Source organism: Urocitellus parryii, chromosome 1 (genome assembly GCF_045843805.1).
Source record: "Urocitellus parryii isolate mUroPar1 chromosome 1, mUroPar1.hap1, whole genome shotgun sequence".
NCBI lineage: Eukaryota > Metazoa > Chordata > Mammalia > Rodentia > Sciuridae > Urocitellus > Urocitellus parryii.
Window position 1 is genome coordinate 111942720 of NC_135531.1, and position 15618 is coordinate 111958337.

The 15618-nt window shown below is 33.2% G+C and overlaps 1 protein-coding gene across 2 annotated transcripts in view; it reads right to left on the minus strand.

Annotated features, from left to right (window-relative positions):
• Positions 1 to 15618, minus strand: part of Csnk1g3 (casein kinase 1 gamma 3) — a 103844-nt gene that overhangs the window by 26935 nt on the left and 61291 nt on the right. For both annotated transcript variants that reach the window (XM_026396190.2, XM_026396189.2), the window contains exons 7-9: positions 3298 to 3383; positions 3092 to 3176; positions 1061 to 1209 (exon numbers count right to left, since the gene is read on the minus strand). In XM_026396190.2, coding sequence (XP_026251975.1) covers positions 1061 to 1209; positions 3092 to 3176; positions 3298 to 3383 — 320 coding nt within the window. The remainder of the gene's footprint in view (positions 1 to 1060; positions 1210 to 3091; positions 3177 to 3297; positions 3384 to 15618) is intronic.

Sequence of the window (15618 nt, forward strand, 5' to 3'; positions counted from 1 at the left end):
GTAGCGTGCTCGTCTGGCATGTGTGAGGCACTGGGTTCGATCCTCAGCACCACATAAAAATAAAATAAAGATACTGTGTCCACCTAAAATATAAAAAATAAATATTTTAAAAATATTAATTTATATATAATATATATTGCACTAAATATAAATATACTTTATATTAAAATATTAATTTTTATATCCACAAAAGATCTTCAAGGGGTTGAGGTTGTAGCTCAGTTGCTTGCATGTAGCTCAGAGTACTTGCCTAGCATGTGTAAGGCACTGGTTCAATCCTCAGTATCACATAAAAATAAATAAATAAAATAAAGGTATTCTGTTTATCTACAACTAAATAAACATATCTTTTTTAAAAAGTACTTCTAATGATGTCATAACTTTTAGGTTACTTTTTTAACAAAAATGAAAATTTATTTTAATGCATAAACAGAATAAATTATTTTAATAAAATTAAAGGAATAATTTTTTTAAATAAAACTAACAAAATCACTTATTTTCAATGTTTGAAATTTTTCAAAAGCCCTCAAATTTCAATGTATTACACAGTAAGCTAATCATGAAAATATATTATACAAAAAAGTATATTTGAATCTGGGAGCAGTGACACACGCCTATAATTCCACCAACTCAGGAGGCTAAAGCAGGAGGATCACAAATTTGAGGCCAGCCTTAGCATGTTCAAAGCCTGCCTGAGCAACTAAGCCGGACACTCAAAAAATAAAAAAGGCTGGGGATATATAGCTCAGTGGTAAAGTACCTTTGGATTCAATCCCCAGTACTGTTAAAAAAAAAAAAAACAGACTTGATATTAAGAACCAAATCAGGATGAAAAGTCAAAAATAACTCATTGCTCGAAAAAGCAGGTAGTCCAAACATAGGACTTTCACAAAATGTAAGGAATAACATAATGTCACCTAAGAAATGTCCCAAAATGGGAAACAAAATGAATCCTCTTTAAAAATTACTTTTTCTCAACTCTTCTAAACTGAAGGATCCGCACTGCTGTTAAAAAGAAAATAAATACTATAAATAATGTTTTACTATATACCATACTCACCAACTGTTTACCAATCCAGTCATATTCATAATCAAACATATATCCTTTTCGATCAAACAAGTCAGTAAAAAGCTTTCTTAGGTAGTCATAATCTGGCTTTTCAAAAAAATCTAACCTTCTTACATAACGAAGATATGTTGCCATTTCTTCTAGAAAAGAAAAAAACATATTCTGACTACATTTTTATAAAACATTCAACAATAAGATTCTTTTAAATGTCTAAAAGCACACTGTATTGTAAAAACATAAAAAAATGTAGCAAATTATATTTCAATTTAAAATTTTCTGAGTTTGATGACAACAAAATAAAAAAGGGAGAAGAAAGGAAATAAGGACAAAAGATAAGTGAGAAGTTTAACCACTATTTTTGCTTCATTTTATTAGCAAAGATAAATGTTCTACTTTATAATATTTTTAATAGAAATCTTGAGCCATAGATGCTAAATTAGCAGCTTAATAATGCATAATTATTTAATCTTTATATAGCATCATACTTAGCATCAATTTAAACATTTATTTTAAACATTGGTGGGAACTTACTTATATGAAAGCATTTGTACCAGATTGCTGGATTTCCTTTAGAATCAGTGACATACACAAATTGACCAATAGGGGATTCAAATTCCTAACCTTGGCTACGAGTGGTATTTTAACCAACTGAGCTAAAAAGGCTAAAAAAAACCTCAAATATAAAACACAAGAGCAGAGTATAAGTCTTCACTTAATTTCTGGTCAGATGAGCACTATTATTCAATTATATACAAATCTCAGCATGTCAATATAAATCCCAAATGTATTAGGTACACACTTTTTTAAAGGTCATATTTTCCAGGAGGAAAAGAAGTGGGAAGGAAGACATACAAAGCAACAGGCAAAATGGTGAGTAAATAGTAAAAATTAGTATCACCCCTCAGAGTACAGAAAATGACTATAGAGACGATGGGATATCAATTTTCTCCTACCTCTGACATGGAGACCTAGCTGCTTTTCTGCTACAATTCACAGGCAGTCAGTAAAAGAATGCTACACATCCCAGCCCAACAGGCAACAATAGTGGTGACAGGTGACCTTCATCACACAGTGACTCTCACTATTCCACTTTCTGGCTAATCACTTAGCTAAACTACTTAATTACCTCCATTTTCCATTCTGAATTTTATAAAGACAGTCAGCCAATCTGCCTACACCTAAACTGCATCAACCAATGTTTACTTAATTTTCCATTTCTATAGGTTACAGCAAGAAAAAACATAATTGAAGTTTGCTGACAATGAATAATAAGCATGCTTTTAAAAAGGCTCAAATTATATTGAAATTATCACCACAATAATAATCCCAGCATTGTACGGGAGAACCAGTTAATAATCAAGTGAGACAGGAACTCAGTTCTTGTATCTTCAAATTCAGTTCTTTTCACTTAATATTGCTGCACAAATCACAGTAGGTATTTTAGTACATTATTAATAAATTATTCTTATTTCTCAACTGATTTAGAAACTTTAAATTTTTGTTAGTTTAATTAGAGTTGCCATAAATCTACCAGGAAAAACAGTACTTGCATAAATGTATACAGCTCTCCAATATAAAATTAGCCTAAAGCTAGTAAAGTCAGTAAGATTTTACTGTACTTTGAAAACTAAATCAAGTACTACTTTGAAACTAAAATTTTGAACCTGACACTGAGAACTATATGACTAACACTGTACACTAAAACTTTACACTTAAAACTTTAGCATTGGTTAGCAAGTATTTTTAACTTAATAAAAGTATGCCACTAAAAAATACTACTTCAGCTGGTATTCGTTAATATTATTAATCAAGGAAATTTTCTTCTGTTAATATCATCTTGCAAAAGCAAATGCACAAACTGTCCCTGTGGTCCATGCATCAATTGTTGACAACTTTTAAATCACAAATTGCTCACCTTTTTCAAGGCATGAAAAAAATGTATCTATAAACTTTAGCAGCTAAAATGAATCACTTATGGTTTTCTGTGTAGAAATACATTTATCAATTAGCATTATTTATTACCTGGAAAATTTTCACATAACACTTCTATTGGTGTAGCTCGTTTTGTATCTCCAATTTTCTGATATCTCTCTTTTAATGTGTCAGCCTAAAATGCAAAAAAAATCTTAAGAATGTTGTAATTTTCAAATTATTAGGTTAGAAAAACAGGCCTTAATATATATATTAATATTTTATAAAATTCAATAAGGAAATATAAAAACAATTACCTTTAAGCCTTGCCAAGGAAGACTGCCTCTCAGAAAATACATGAACATATGACCTAAAGCTTCTAAATCATCTCTTCTACTTTGTTCTAAAATAGAAGAGAAACATAAATTTCACTTTTCTCCATTAGTTAAGGATGCAAGAATGAAGAACTGATTTTTTTTAATATGTGTAAACTCATTTCCAAAAGTTCAATATATAAATACAAAATACAAATCTAGTACCATGTCTAAGAGGCTTTTACATAAATATTATTGTGTATTTTTTAAATATGCCATTATAACTTGTTAAATGCTATTGTAGATTTTTTTAGCTGCTTAGGTATGTATTCATGAAAATACAAGCCAAGAGAAAAGGGGTTCCATGGTCAAAGAGAGTCATGTTAAAGATTTCAAATGTGACATATTAAAGGTTCTTCAACTTTATTAAATTGATTTTACCCTCCATTTCCTAAACTTGCATGAGTTCAAAATTTCCATCCCAATACTCTCCATTATTAAACACAATTAGTATTATGTGTAATATATTTGAGGAAACAATTGTGTTTGACCAACATTAACAACTCTTCCACTACAACCAAAACAATACTATTAGAACAAACTGTCATTTTCAAATGGTTGTTTTGTTTCAGTAACAAAATGTTGGATAGCACATAGCTGAATGATAATCACAGACTGACTTAGATACTTATAGATATTTGCTGATGACATTTCAATGTTTTGTCCCTAAAGTTAAATATTAAAGATTTCTTAATGTTTTAAGATAATACAAGATGCTGACAAATAATGAGAGAGAAAAATACTTTGGTGAAGAGATGTTTGCATGCAAAATATTTTATCCAAATGAATAATCATACTATGTAAGCAATACTAAGTGCTTTCAGGAAAGCACTTTTTCAAGTATGGCTCTGAAGTAAGATCAGAAAAAACACTTTAATTTTTACCATGCACTATCATAACATTCTATATATGATATCTACAACATCTACTAAGGTTTAAAGATACATATTTTTGTTATTATTTAATCAATGTCCATCCTCCCACCAGACTACACATTGTAAAAGAGCATGTCTCTCTTGCTCATCATTCTCAAAACCAAGTATGATGGCTGGTACATAGCAGGCTCTGGGATTTTAGGTTGAGAAACATAAGAATGAAAAGTCATACAATCAAAAAATATTTCTGAACTCCAGCTGAAAATAAAAATAATCTCTGAAACTTTTCAAAAACTCATGAGAAGGCCTATAGCTGGAGACTGATTCCTTGGGTCTAAAGTGGAGAAATGTGCATTTTTAAAGCTCAGTATGTGCATGATTCTAAAGTATAGCAAGATTTGATAACCACTAGAAAAGAGACCCCTTTCACTAAACCATAATTTGCATGATAAGAGTAAAATTGGCTAAATTTCTACACCTGCATAACTACAACCACAATCAAGAAGCATTACTAATACTGTAAATACTCTTTGTTAATCTCCTTCTCACCTACAACCTCCAGCCTCAGGCTACCACTTATCTGCTTTTGTAATTATAAATTAGACTTTATTTTTTATAGAGTTTTACATTAATGGAATCATACAGGATGGACTCATGTTTAAATTCTTTCACTCAATATGTTTTCATGAGTCATTCATGGTATTCCATGCTTCAGTAGTTCTTTACTCCCCACCCCCAGGCCCATTTAATATATTTTTTAAATTTTTATTATTTGTTCTTTTTAGATACATATGGCATTAGAATATATTTTGTCCTGTTATACACACATGGACTATAAATTATTCTAATTGGGATCCTATTCCTGTGGTTGTACATGATGTGGAGTTTCATTGGTTGTGTGAAAACATAGGAAAGTTATTTCTGATTCAGTGTACTGTCTTTCCTATTCCCCTTTGTTTAATCCAGTGAACTTCTGCTGAACAGTACAGCACAATATATTTAACTATTCATTGCTGATGGCTTCTGAGGAGCTTCCAGTTTGAAGCTACTGTGGAAAAAAGCTGTTACAGGTATTCTTACAAAACTTTTTGTGTGGATATATATTTTCATGGGTGAAATTATGAGGTGAGTATGTATGGGTGTTAGGCACAGTATCATGGCATCTTATGGAAAATGTAGGTTTACATTTATAAGAAAATACAGAACTGTTTTTTTAATTTTTTTTAGACATTAATGGGATTTTATTTTGTTCATTTATTTATATATGGTGCTGAGAATCGAACAAAGTACCTTACGCATGCTAGGCAAGCGCTCTACCATTGAGCTACAGCCCCAGCTCCACAGAACTGTTTTCTAAAGAGATGTGTCATTTCATATGCCCAATAACATACAAGAATTTCAGTTGCTTTAAAGCTTGTACAACATTTAATGTTAGCCATGTTAATAGCTGTGAAATATTAGCTTATTGTGATTTAATTCACATTTCATTGGTGACTGATGTTTCATTGTTACTACTCATCATCTTTTTGTGAAGTGTTTGTTCAAGTATTTTGCTCATTTTGAAAATTAGAAAGGCTGGGGTTGTGGCTCAGTGGTAGAGCGCTTGCCTAGCATGTGTGAGGCACTGGGTTCAATCCTCAGCACTGCATATAAATAAATAAATACATACATACATACATACATATGATAAAGATCCATCAACAACTAATAAAATATTTTTTAAAAAAGAAAATTAATTACTTGTCATAAACTTGTAATAGTTCTTGTTATACTGTAGATACAAGTCATTTTCAGATGAAATTTCACAAATACTTTTTGAGACTACAGATTACTTTTCATTGTTGTATTTTTTAAAAAAATATTTATTTTTCAATTGTAGTTGGACAAAACACCTTTATCTATCTATCTATCTATCTATCTATCTATCTATCTACATACCTATCTATCTATTTATTTATATGTGGTGCTGAGGATCAAACCCAGGGCCCCGCATGTGTTAGGCAAGCACTCTGCCGCTGAGCCACAACCCCAGCCCCTCATTGGTGTATTCTTAATGCATCTTTAAAAGAAGTTTTACATTTCAATGAAGTTCAATGTATGAGGTTTCTCTTAGTATTCATGCTCTTTTATGTCCAATAAGAACTCTGACTACTCTCCAGATTATAATTATATAATATATAAACATAATTATATATTATAATGTATATTATATTTTCTCCTATTATTTCTTCTATTAGTTTTACAGTTTTGGTTGTTACATTTCAAGTTATCCATTTTGAAGGTTTTTGGTTTTAATTTTGTTTTGCTTGTAGTGTGGGGTGAAAGTTTAGATTCATGTTTTCCAATGTTGATACCTACTTATACTACTTATTGACAAGACTATTCTTTTTCCTTGAGTTGCTTGAGCATCATTCTCACAAATCAAATGACCTGTCTATGGTCAATTTTAGGACTTTATATTCTGAACCACTTATCTATGTCTGTATTCCTATCATTACTATCGAAAATAAGTAAAAGAAAGGAGAAAATAATAATAAAGGAGAAAATTAACAACCAAAACACAGACAATCAATAGGAAAAAAACAATGAAGCCAGACATGATGATGCTCGCCTTTACTCCCAGTGACTCAGGAGGCTCAGGCAGAGGATTGCAAGTTCAACTCCAGTCTCAGTGACCTAACAAAACCCTGTCTCATAAAAAATAAATAAATAAATAAATAAATAAATAAATAGGAGGGCTACAGGGAGTTTGCATTCTTTGTTGCTCTGTGACCTGGGATTCAAGCAGTAGGAATACTATTTCTCTACAAGTTATTAGAGGACCCGACAGCTACTGCCCGCACAGGTCCACAGGACTCAATGTCAGTGCAGGACCCCTGGCTATAAACCCAAACAGGAATTCTACAGTAGCTCCCCCACAGGACTTCCCACCACAACTCCAGTGTGGAGCCCCATCAACCAAATGGGGCTCTCCTGGTCGCCTCCATCTTGGGATACTGCAACCAATACCATACTTCCCTACACGTAGTAGTCTGCACCTGGGGATACTGGACAGGGTCTGGAGGCAGCCAACACTGCACACCACAGAGCTACATCTCTGAGCATGCCACCACCCGGCCTGACCCAACCTGACACCCCATTGCTAAAAGCAGCTGCCTACATCTTGGGACACCTTTGTCACCATCTTTATTTGGGGCAACTTCCAGCTAGGAACACTGACAGGGGCTTAGAAGCATTATCAAGGTACCTATAGTCCCCAACTTTCCCCTCTCCCCAGCAACCACTAACTGGGCACAGTGCTTGTGGCTACACAGCCCACTGTAGCTCACAAAGCCTGGCCCTGAATGTCCCAATACAAAAGAGCTCTCCATAACAGTGTGCAACCCCCAGAGCGTAGCCCAAAAGACCTCCAGAGAGAAGGTTCTGGAATGGGAGGTAGAAAGGGAGGGGGTGAGGGATATACGTTTAGAGACTAAATTAGAGAGCAGGAATTTGAGGTCTATAGGAGATACAAGGAGATAAGAAGACCAGGTACCCACATCATACCAGCAGGCCCCAAAGGAGATCCTTGGGGTGCAGTCTCCCACTGGGGACCAGCAAGTGCTATACCCCACCTGCAAGAGCTCTGTCCCCAAGACCAACCCTGCTACCCTAATAATCTAATCATCCTGAGAGTGAAAATACCAGCAAACAACAGAAAACCTCGCCTATTGGATGAAAAGGGAAGCAGGAAAAAAACTGAATTCCAACAAAAACAATCCTTGTATTTTCCTTTGAAATGTTTTGTTTCTTTCCTCTTTTTTATTTCTTTCTTTTCTCTATCTCATCTCTCACCCTCACATCCCCAACATTTGTGAAACCAATTACTTTTCATGAATTAGAATACCAAGGACTTGGATGCCTGAATAGTATATTACAGTTGTGTTGTATATTATTTTAGCATTTTTTATTTTTCTTAATTTTTATGTTTGTTTACTTTCTCTATTGTCTCCCCCACTTACTTGTTTCCCCAAAATCACGTTCTCTCTTTTAACCTGCTAATAGCCAACATTTTTAGATTCCTCTTTCTTGCTTCCTAAGATCTAATAACTGTATATGCTCTATATCCTACCTCCTTAACATCTCATTCTACACCCCACCCTACACCCCAGTTCTCTCTTTGTCGACCACCAGAAACTGTAGACACCTTTGCAAATCTACTATTTATATTGTAGATAATAACTGAACTCAACATTTCTATATACTGTGACAAAACTATAAACGTCTTGATTGGAGCTATTTGTTTTAAGGCTAGATATTGTTTGTATTGGGATCTGTTACTATTGATCTCCCCCTGAAAGGAGAGGTATTGGACACTATATGCCTACGTGGTAAAAACTGTGACAACTCAGACCCGCAGCGCTAGAAGGGAAGACCACAAACAATATGAAAAAATAAGGGAATAAAGTGCCCAAAACAAACAAAGACACTACATTATAAGAAATCCCGGCCAGCACAACAGAAGAAATGACAGAGAAGGATTTCAGGATGCACATAATTAAAATATTCTGTAAATTAAAGGATCATATAAGAGAGCAAATGCAGGCAATAAAAGATCATTTCAATAAAGAGCTACAAAAGCAAATACAGGAAGCAAAAGATTACTTCAATATGAAGATAAAGGTTCTTTAAAAAAACAGAAATTCCTGAAATGAAGGAAACAATAAACCAAGTTAAAAATTCAAGAAAGCCTCACTAACAGATTAGATCATTTTGAAGACAGAACCTCAGACAATGAAGACGAAATATATAATATTGAAAATAAACTTGACCACATAGTGAAGAAAGTAAGAAACCATGAGCTGAACATTCAAGAATTATGGGATAATATAAAAAGACCAAATTTAAGAATTATTCAGGGAGGCTGGGGTTGTGGCTCAGCAGCAGAGTGCTTGCCTAGCATGTGCAGGGCCCTGGGTTCGATCCTCAGCACCACATATAAAGAAAACAAAGGTATCGTGCCCAACTACATCTAAAAAATAAATAAATAAATAAATTGGGCTGGGGATGTGGCTCAAGTGGTATTGCGCTCGCCTGGCATGTGCGGGCTGCTGGGTTCAATCCTGAGCACTACATAAAAGTAAAATAAAGATGTTGTGTCCACTGAAAATAAAAAACATTTTAAAAAAGAATTATTCAGATAGAGGAAGGCATAGAGTTTCAAACCAAAGGAAGAACAATCTATTCAATAAAATAATATCAGAAAATTTTCCAGACATAAAGAATGGATTGGAAAATCAAATACAAGAGGCTTTTAGGACACTAAATGTACAAAATCACAACAGATCTACACCAAGGCACATTATAAAATGAAAATGCTTAGCATACAGAATAAGGAGAGAATTTAAAAAGCCACAAGAGAAATAAATCAGATTACATATGGGGGGAAACCAATTAGAATATCTGCAGATTTCTCAAATCAGATGCTAAAAGATAGAAGATCCTGGAATTTTTACTAAGTTCTGAAAGAAAAGGGATGCCAATCAAGAATTTTATATCTAGAAAAATTAAGCATTTGATGACATAATAAAAACCTTCAATGATAAACAAAAGTTAAAAGAATTTACAACTAGAAAGCCTGCATTACAGAACATCCTTGGCAAAATATTGCATGAAAAGAAAATGAAAATCAGCAAAGGGAGGTACTACACTAAAGGAAAAACCAATCAAATGAGAAAGCAAGTCAAATATTAAAAATAAACAAAAATGGCTGGGAATACAAATCATGTCTCAATAATAACCCTGAATGTTTATGGCCTAACCTCACCAATCAAAAGACATTGACTAGCAGACTGGATTTAAAAAAAAAAAAAAAAAAGAAGACACTCATTTCATAGGAAAAGAGCCACAAAATAAAAGTGAAAGGTTGGGACAAAACATACCACTCACATGGACTGTGAAAATAAGCAGGGGTTTCCATCCTCATATCAAATAAAGTAGACTTCAAGTCAAAGTTAATCAAAAGGGATAAAGAAGGACATTTCATACTTTTTAAGGGAAACATACATCAACAAGACATAACAATTATAAATATATATGCCCCAAACAATGGAGCATTTACATTCATCAAACAAACTATTCTCAACACAATAATTCTGGATGACTTAAGCACACCTCTTTCACCACTGCATAGATCTATACAAAAGCTAAACAGAAAAACCATAGAACTCAATAATACAATCAATATCTTAGACTTAATAGAATATTTCATCCATCAACGAGTGAATACACTTTCTTCTCAGCAGCACATGGATCCTTCTCTAAAATAGATCATATATTATGCTATAAAGCAAGTCTTAGCAAATACAAAAAAGTAGAGATACTACCCTGCATTCTATCAGAACATAATGGAATGAAATTAGAAATCAATGATAAAAAATAGAAGCTACTCCAACACCTGGAGAGTTAATAACATGCTACTGAATGAATAATGCATTGCAGAAGACATCAAAGAGGATATTAAAAAACTCTTAGAGGTTAATGAGAACATTGATATAACATATCAAAATCTCTGGGATACTATGAAGGCAGTACTAAGATGAAAGCTCTCTGCATGTATTTCATTCCTTAAAAGAAGAAAAGGTCAACAAATAAATGACCTAACATTACATCTCTAGAAAAAGAATAACATATCAACACCAAAAGCAGTGGGAGACAGAAAATAATAATCAGAGCCAAAATCAATGAAAGCAAAACAAACAAACAAATTGAAAAAACAGACAAAACAAAAAGTTGGTTCTTTGAAAAAATAAATAAAATTGATAAACCCTTAGCCATGCTAACAAAGACCAGGAAAGAAAATCCAAATTACTAAAGTCTATGATGAAAAGGAAATACCACAACAGACACTATAGAAATGCAGAAGATAATTAGAAATTATTTTGAAAACCTGTACTCCAATAAAATAAAAAATATCAAAGGCATCGACAAATTTCTAGAGTCATAATAATTTGCCCATATTGAGTCAGGATGAAGTACACAAGTTAAACAGATCAATTTCAAGCAATGAAATAGAAGACGCCATCAGAAGCCTACCCACCAAGAAAAGCCCAGAACCAGATGGTTACACAGCTGAGTTCTACAAGACCTTCAAAGACGAACTAATACCCATACTTCTCAAATTATTCCATTAAATAGAAAAAGAGGGAACACTTCCAAATTCATTCTATGAGGCCAATATCACCCTGATTCCAAAAACAGACAAAGACACATCAAAGAAAGAAAACTTCAGACCAATATCTCTAATGAACATAGATGCAAAAATTCTCAATACAATCTGGCAAATCGAATATAAAAACATATTAAAAAGACAGGGCATTAAGATCAAGTGGGGTTCATCCCAGGGATGCAAGGTGGATCCAATGTACAGAAATCAATAAATGTAATTCATCCCCTCAATATACTTAAAGATAGAATCACATGATCATCTCAATAGATGCATAAAAAGCATTTGAGAAACTATAGCACCCTGTCATGTTCAAAGCACTAGAAAAACTAGAGATAACAGGAATATATCTCAATGTTGTAAAAGCTATCTATGCCAAGCCCCAGGCCAACATCATTCTAAATGAAGAAAAATTGAAAAGCATTCCCTCTAAAAACTGTAACAAGACAAGGATGCCCTCTTTCACCACTTCTATTTAACATAATTCTTGAAACTGTAGCCAGAGCAATTAGATAGATGAAAGAAACTAAAAGGATATGGATAGGAAAAGAAGAACTCAAGCTATCACTATTTGTTGATGACATGATTCTATACCTAGAGGATCCAAAAACAATTCCACTAGAAAACTTCTAGAATAAATGAATTCACCAAAGTAGCAGGATATAAAATCAATACCCATAAATCAAAGGCATTTCTGTACACCAGTGACAAATCCTCTGAAAGAGAAACTAGGAAAATTACCCCTACAATGGCCTCAATAAAAAAATAAAATAAAATACTTGGGAATCAACAAAAGAGGTGAAAGACCTCTGCAATGAAAACTACAGAACGCTAGAGAAATTAAAGAAAACCTTAGAAGATTGAAAGATCTACCTTGCTCTTGGATAGGCAGAATTAATATCATCAAAATGACCATACTACCAGAAGCACTATACAGATTTATGTAATTCCAATCAAAATCCCAATGACATTCCTCATAGAAATTGAAAAAACAATCATGAAATTCATCTGGAAATAAAAAAGAGACCCAGAATAGCTAAAGCAATCCTTATCAAGAAGAGTGAAGCAGGTGGCATCACTATACAAGACCTTAAACTATACTACAGAGCACTAGTAACAAAATGGCATGTATTGGCACCAAAATAGACATGTAGACGAATAGTACAGAACAGATGACACAGAGACAATCCCACATAAATACAGTTATCTCACACTAGACAAAGATGCCAAAAACATACATTGGAGAAAAGATAGCCTCTTCAACAAATGGTGCTGGGAAAACTGAAAATCCATATGCAGCAAAATGAAATTAAGCCTCTATCTCTCACCATGCACAACACTCAACTCAAAGTGGATCAAGGACCTAGGAATTAGACCAGAGAGACCTTGTGCCTAACAGAAGAAAAAGTAGGCCCAAATCTTCATCATGTTGGATTAAACCCTGACTTCCTTAATAAGACTCCTATAGCATAAGAAATAAAACCAAGAATTAATACATGGGATGGATTCCAACTGAAAAGCTTCTTCTCAGCAAAATAAACAATCTGAGATGAAGAGAGAACCTACAGAACGGGAGAAAATTTTTACCACATGCACATCAGATACAGCACTAATCTCTAAGATATATATATATAAAGAACTCAAAAACTTAACACCAAAAAAACAAATAACCCAATCAATAAATGGGCCAAGGAATAGGACAGACACTTCTTAGAAGATAAAATACAATCGATCAACAAACATGAAAAAATGTTCAACAATTAGAGAAATGCAAATCAAAACTACTCTAATATTTCATCTCACTCCATCATAATATCAGCTATGAAGAAAACAAAAAACAATAAGTGTTGGTGAGGATATGGGGAAAAGGGCACATTAATACATTGCTGGTGGGAATGCAAATTGGTGCAACCAATCTGGAAAGCAGTATGGAAATTACTTGGAAAGCTTAGAATGGAACCACCATTTGACCCAGCTATCCCAGGCCTTGGTTTATACCTAAAAGACTGAAAAACAGCATAATACAATGACGTAGCCACGTGGGTATTTATAGCAGCACATTTCATAATAGCTAAATTGTGGAACCAACCTAGATGCCCTTCAATAGATGAATGGATAAAGAAACTGTGATATATATACACAATGGAATATTACTCAGCATTAAAAGAGAATAAAACCATGGCATTTGCAGGTAAATGGATGGAGTTGGAGAATAGCATGCTAAGTCAAGAAAGCCAATCCCAAAACAAAGAATGTTTTCTCTAATATGTGGATGCTGATCCATAATGGAGGTGGGGGAGGAGCATGGGAGAAATGGAGAAACTCTGGATATGGCAAAGGGGAGGGAGGAGAAGGGAGGAGGTCTTGGGGTAGGAAAGATGGTGGAATGAGATGGACATCATTATCTTAAGTACATGTATAAAGATACAAATAGTGTGACTCTATTTGTGTACAACTGGAAAAATGAAAAATTGTACTCTATATGTGCATTCTGCTTCCTTTATTACAAATTAGAATAAATAAATTAATTAAAAATAAAATTTAAATAAATAAATAGGACTGGACCTTGGTGTCCATCAATGGATGAATAGATGAAGAAAATGTGGTATATATACACATTTTTATTAAGCCATAAAAAAATGAAATTATGTCATTTGCAGGTAAATGGATAGAACTTGAGAACATGATGTTATGTGAAATAAGCAAACTCAGAAGTTCAATGGTTACATGTTTTCTCTCATATGTGGAAGCTAAAGATGAGAAAGGAAAAGAAAGGGGTGGGGGCCAAGGGGATTATGAAAATCGAAGGAAGATCAGTATAATAGAGGAAAGGAAGGAAGGAGAGGAGGGTAAGGGGAAATATTGGGGAATGTAATTGGCCAAATTTTATCCTATGTTGTGTGCATGTATAAATATGTACCAACAAATCTCACCATTGTGTACAACTATAATGCACCACTCAAAAACTATGAGGAAAAAGTACAATCTTTAAAAAAATAAATAAGAAAAGAAAAAGAAAGGGCTGGGATACAGTAGTTTGTTGGTAGAATACCCCTTGATTCAATTCCCAGTATCAAGAGAAAAGAAAAGAAAAAAGGCAATAAAAACAAAAGCTAGTTATTTGAAAACTTCAATAAAATTATTAACCCTCTTACTAGGTGAAAAGAAAAAAGCAAAAATTACCAATAATAGGAGCAAAAGACAGAGCATCAGGGCAGATTCTACAGATATTAATAGAATGATAAAGAATATTATGAACCAACATTATGCCAATATATTCAACAACTGAGATAAACAAATACTTTGAAAGCTATAAATTACCAAAACTGCATCAAGAAAAAAATGTGACTAGCTATCAATTAACAAAATATGGTTTATAATTCAAAACTTTCTTAAAGATTAAGACCCAGATAACATCATAACCTTCAAAGTAATATGTAGGTATAAATTTATTTATATAAAATATATGTAGAATATAGCTTATGTATCCCATAAATATATATACACACATTTATATAGGATGGATGTATATTACATCCTATAGGAGGTATATACATACATATAAAATTTCCCAACTATGAAGACTTTTAAGTTATATCATATGTATGATACGTATAACATCATATATGACTAAGGTATGTGTTTTTAAATTTATATGATATAACTGAAAAGTCCTAAAAAATATATACAAGCATATTGTGCTCTACAGCAAGACTCTTTGTTAAGGAAAGGAACTCAGTATAAAATGCAATTCCTCTTTGAATTCCATCCAAGATAGACTTTAGTTACCACAGTTGCCAACAAGGCCTGTTAATAAGGTGACCTGGCCACTTTAGTCATATCAAAGAATAGTATTAGTCTTATAACCTTCAAGGCATTTAAAATTTTAAGCCATAATATAAGCTAGCAAAGTAAACCTACTACTGAAATTCATTCCAAAATATTCTTTAACATCATAATCCCTTTCTTTGTGTTCTTTCATCAACTAACATATCTGAAAATAAATTTCAGTAGGTAATAAGGAATAGAGGTGGTAGGAAAGCTTTCTCTTTGAAACACAGTAACTAAAAAATACCCCCTCAGGTCTCCTACATGAAAAAGATCTCTCAAAGGTAATCTGGCCCTTATTAAACTCTGTTCACATTTTTTTAAATTGCTTAACTGAAAAATCCTGTTTGAAGATGG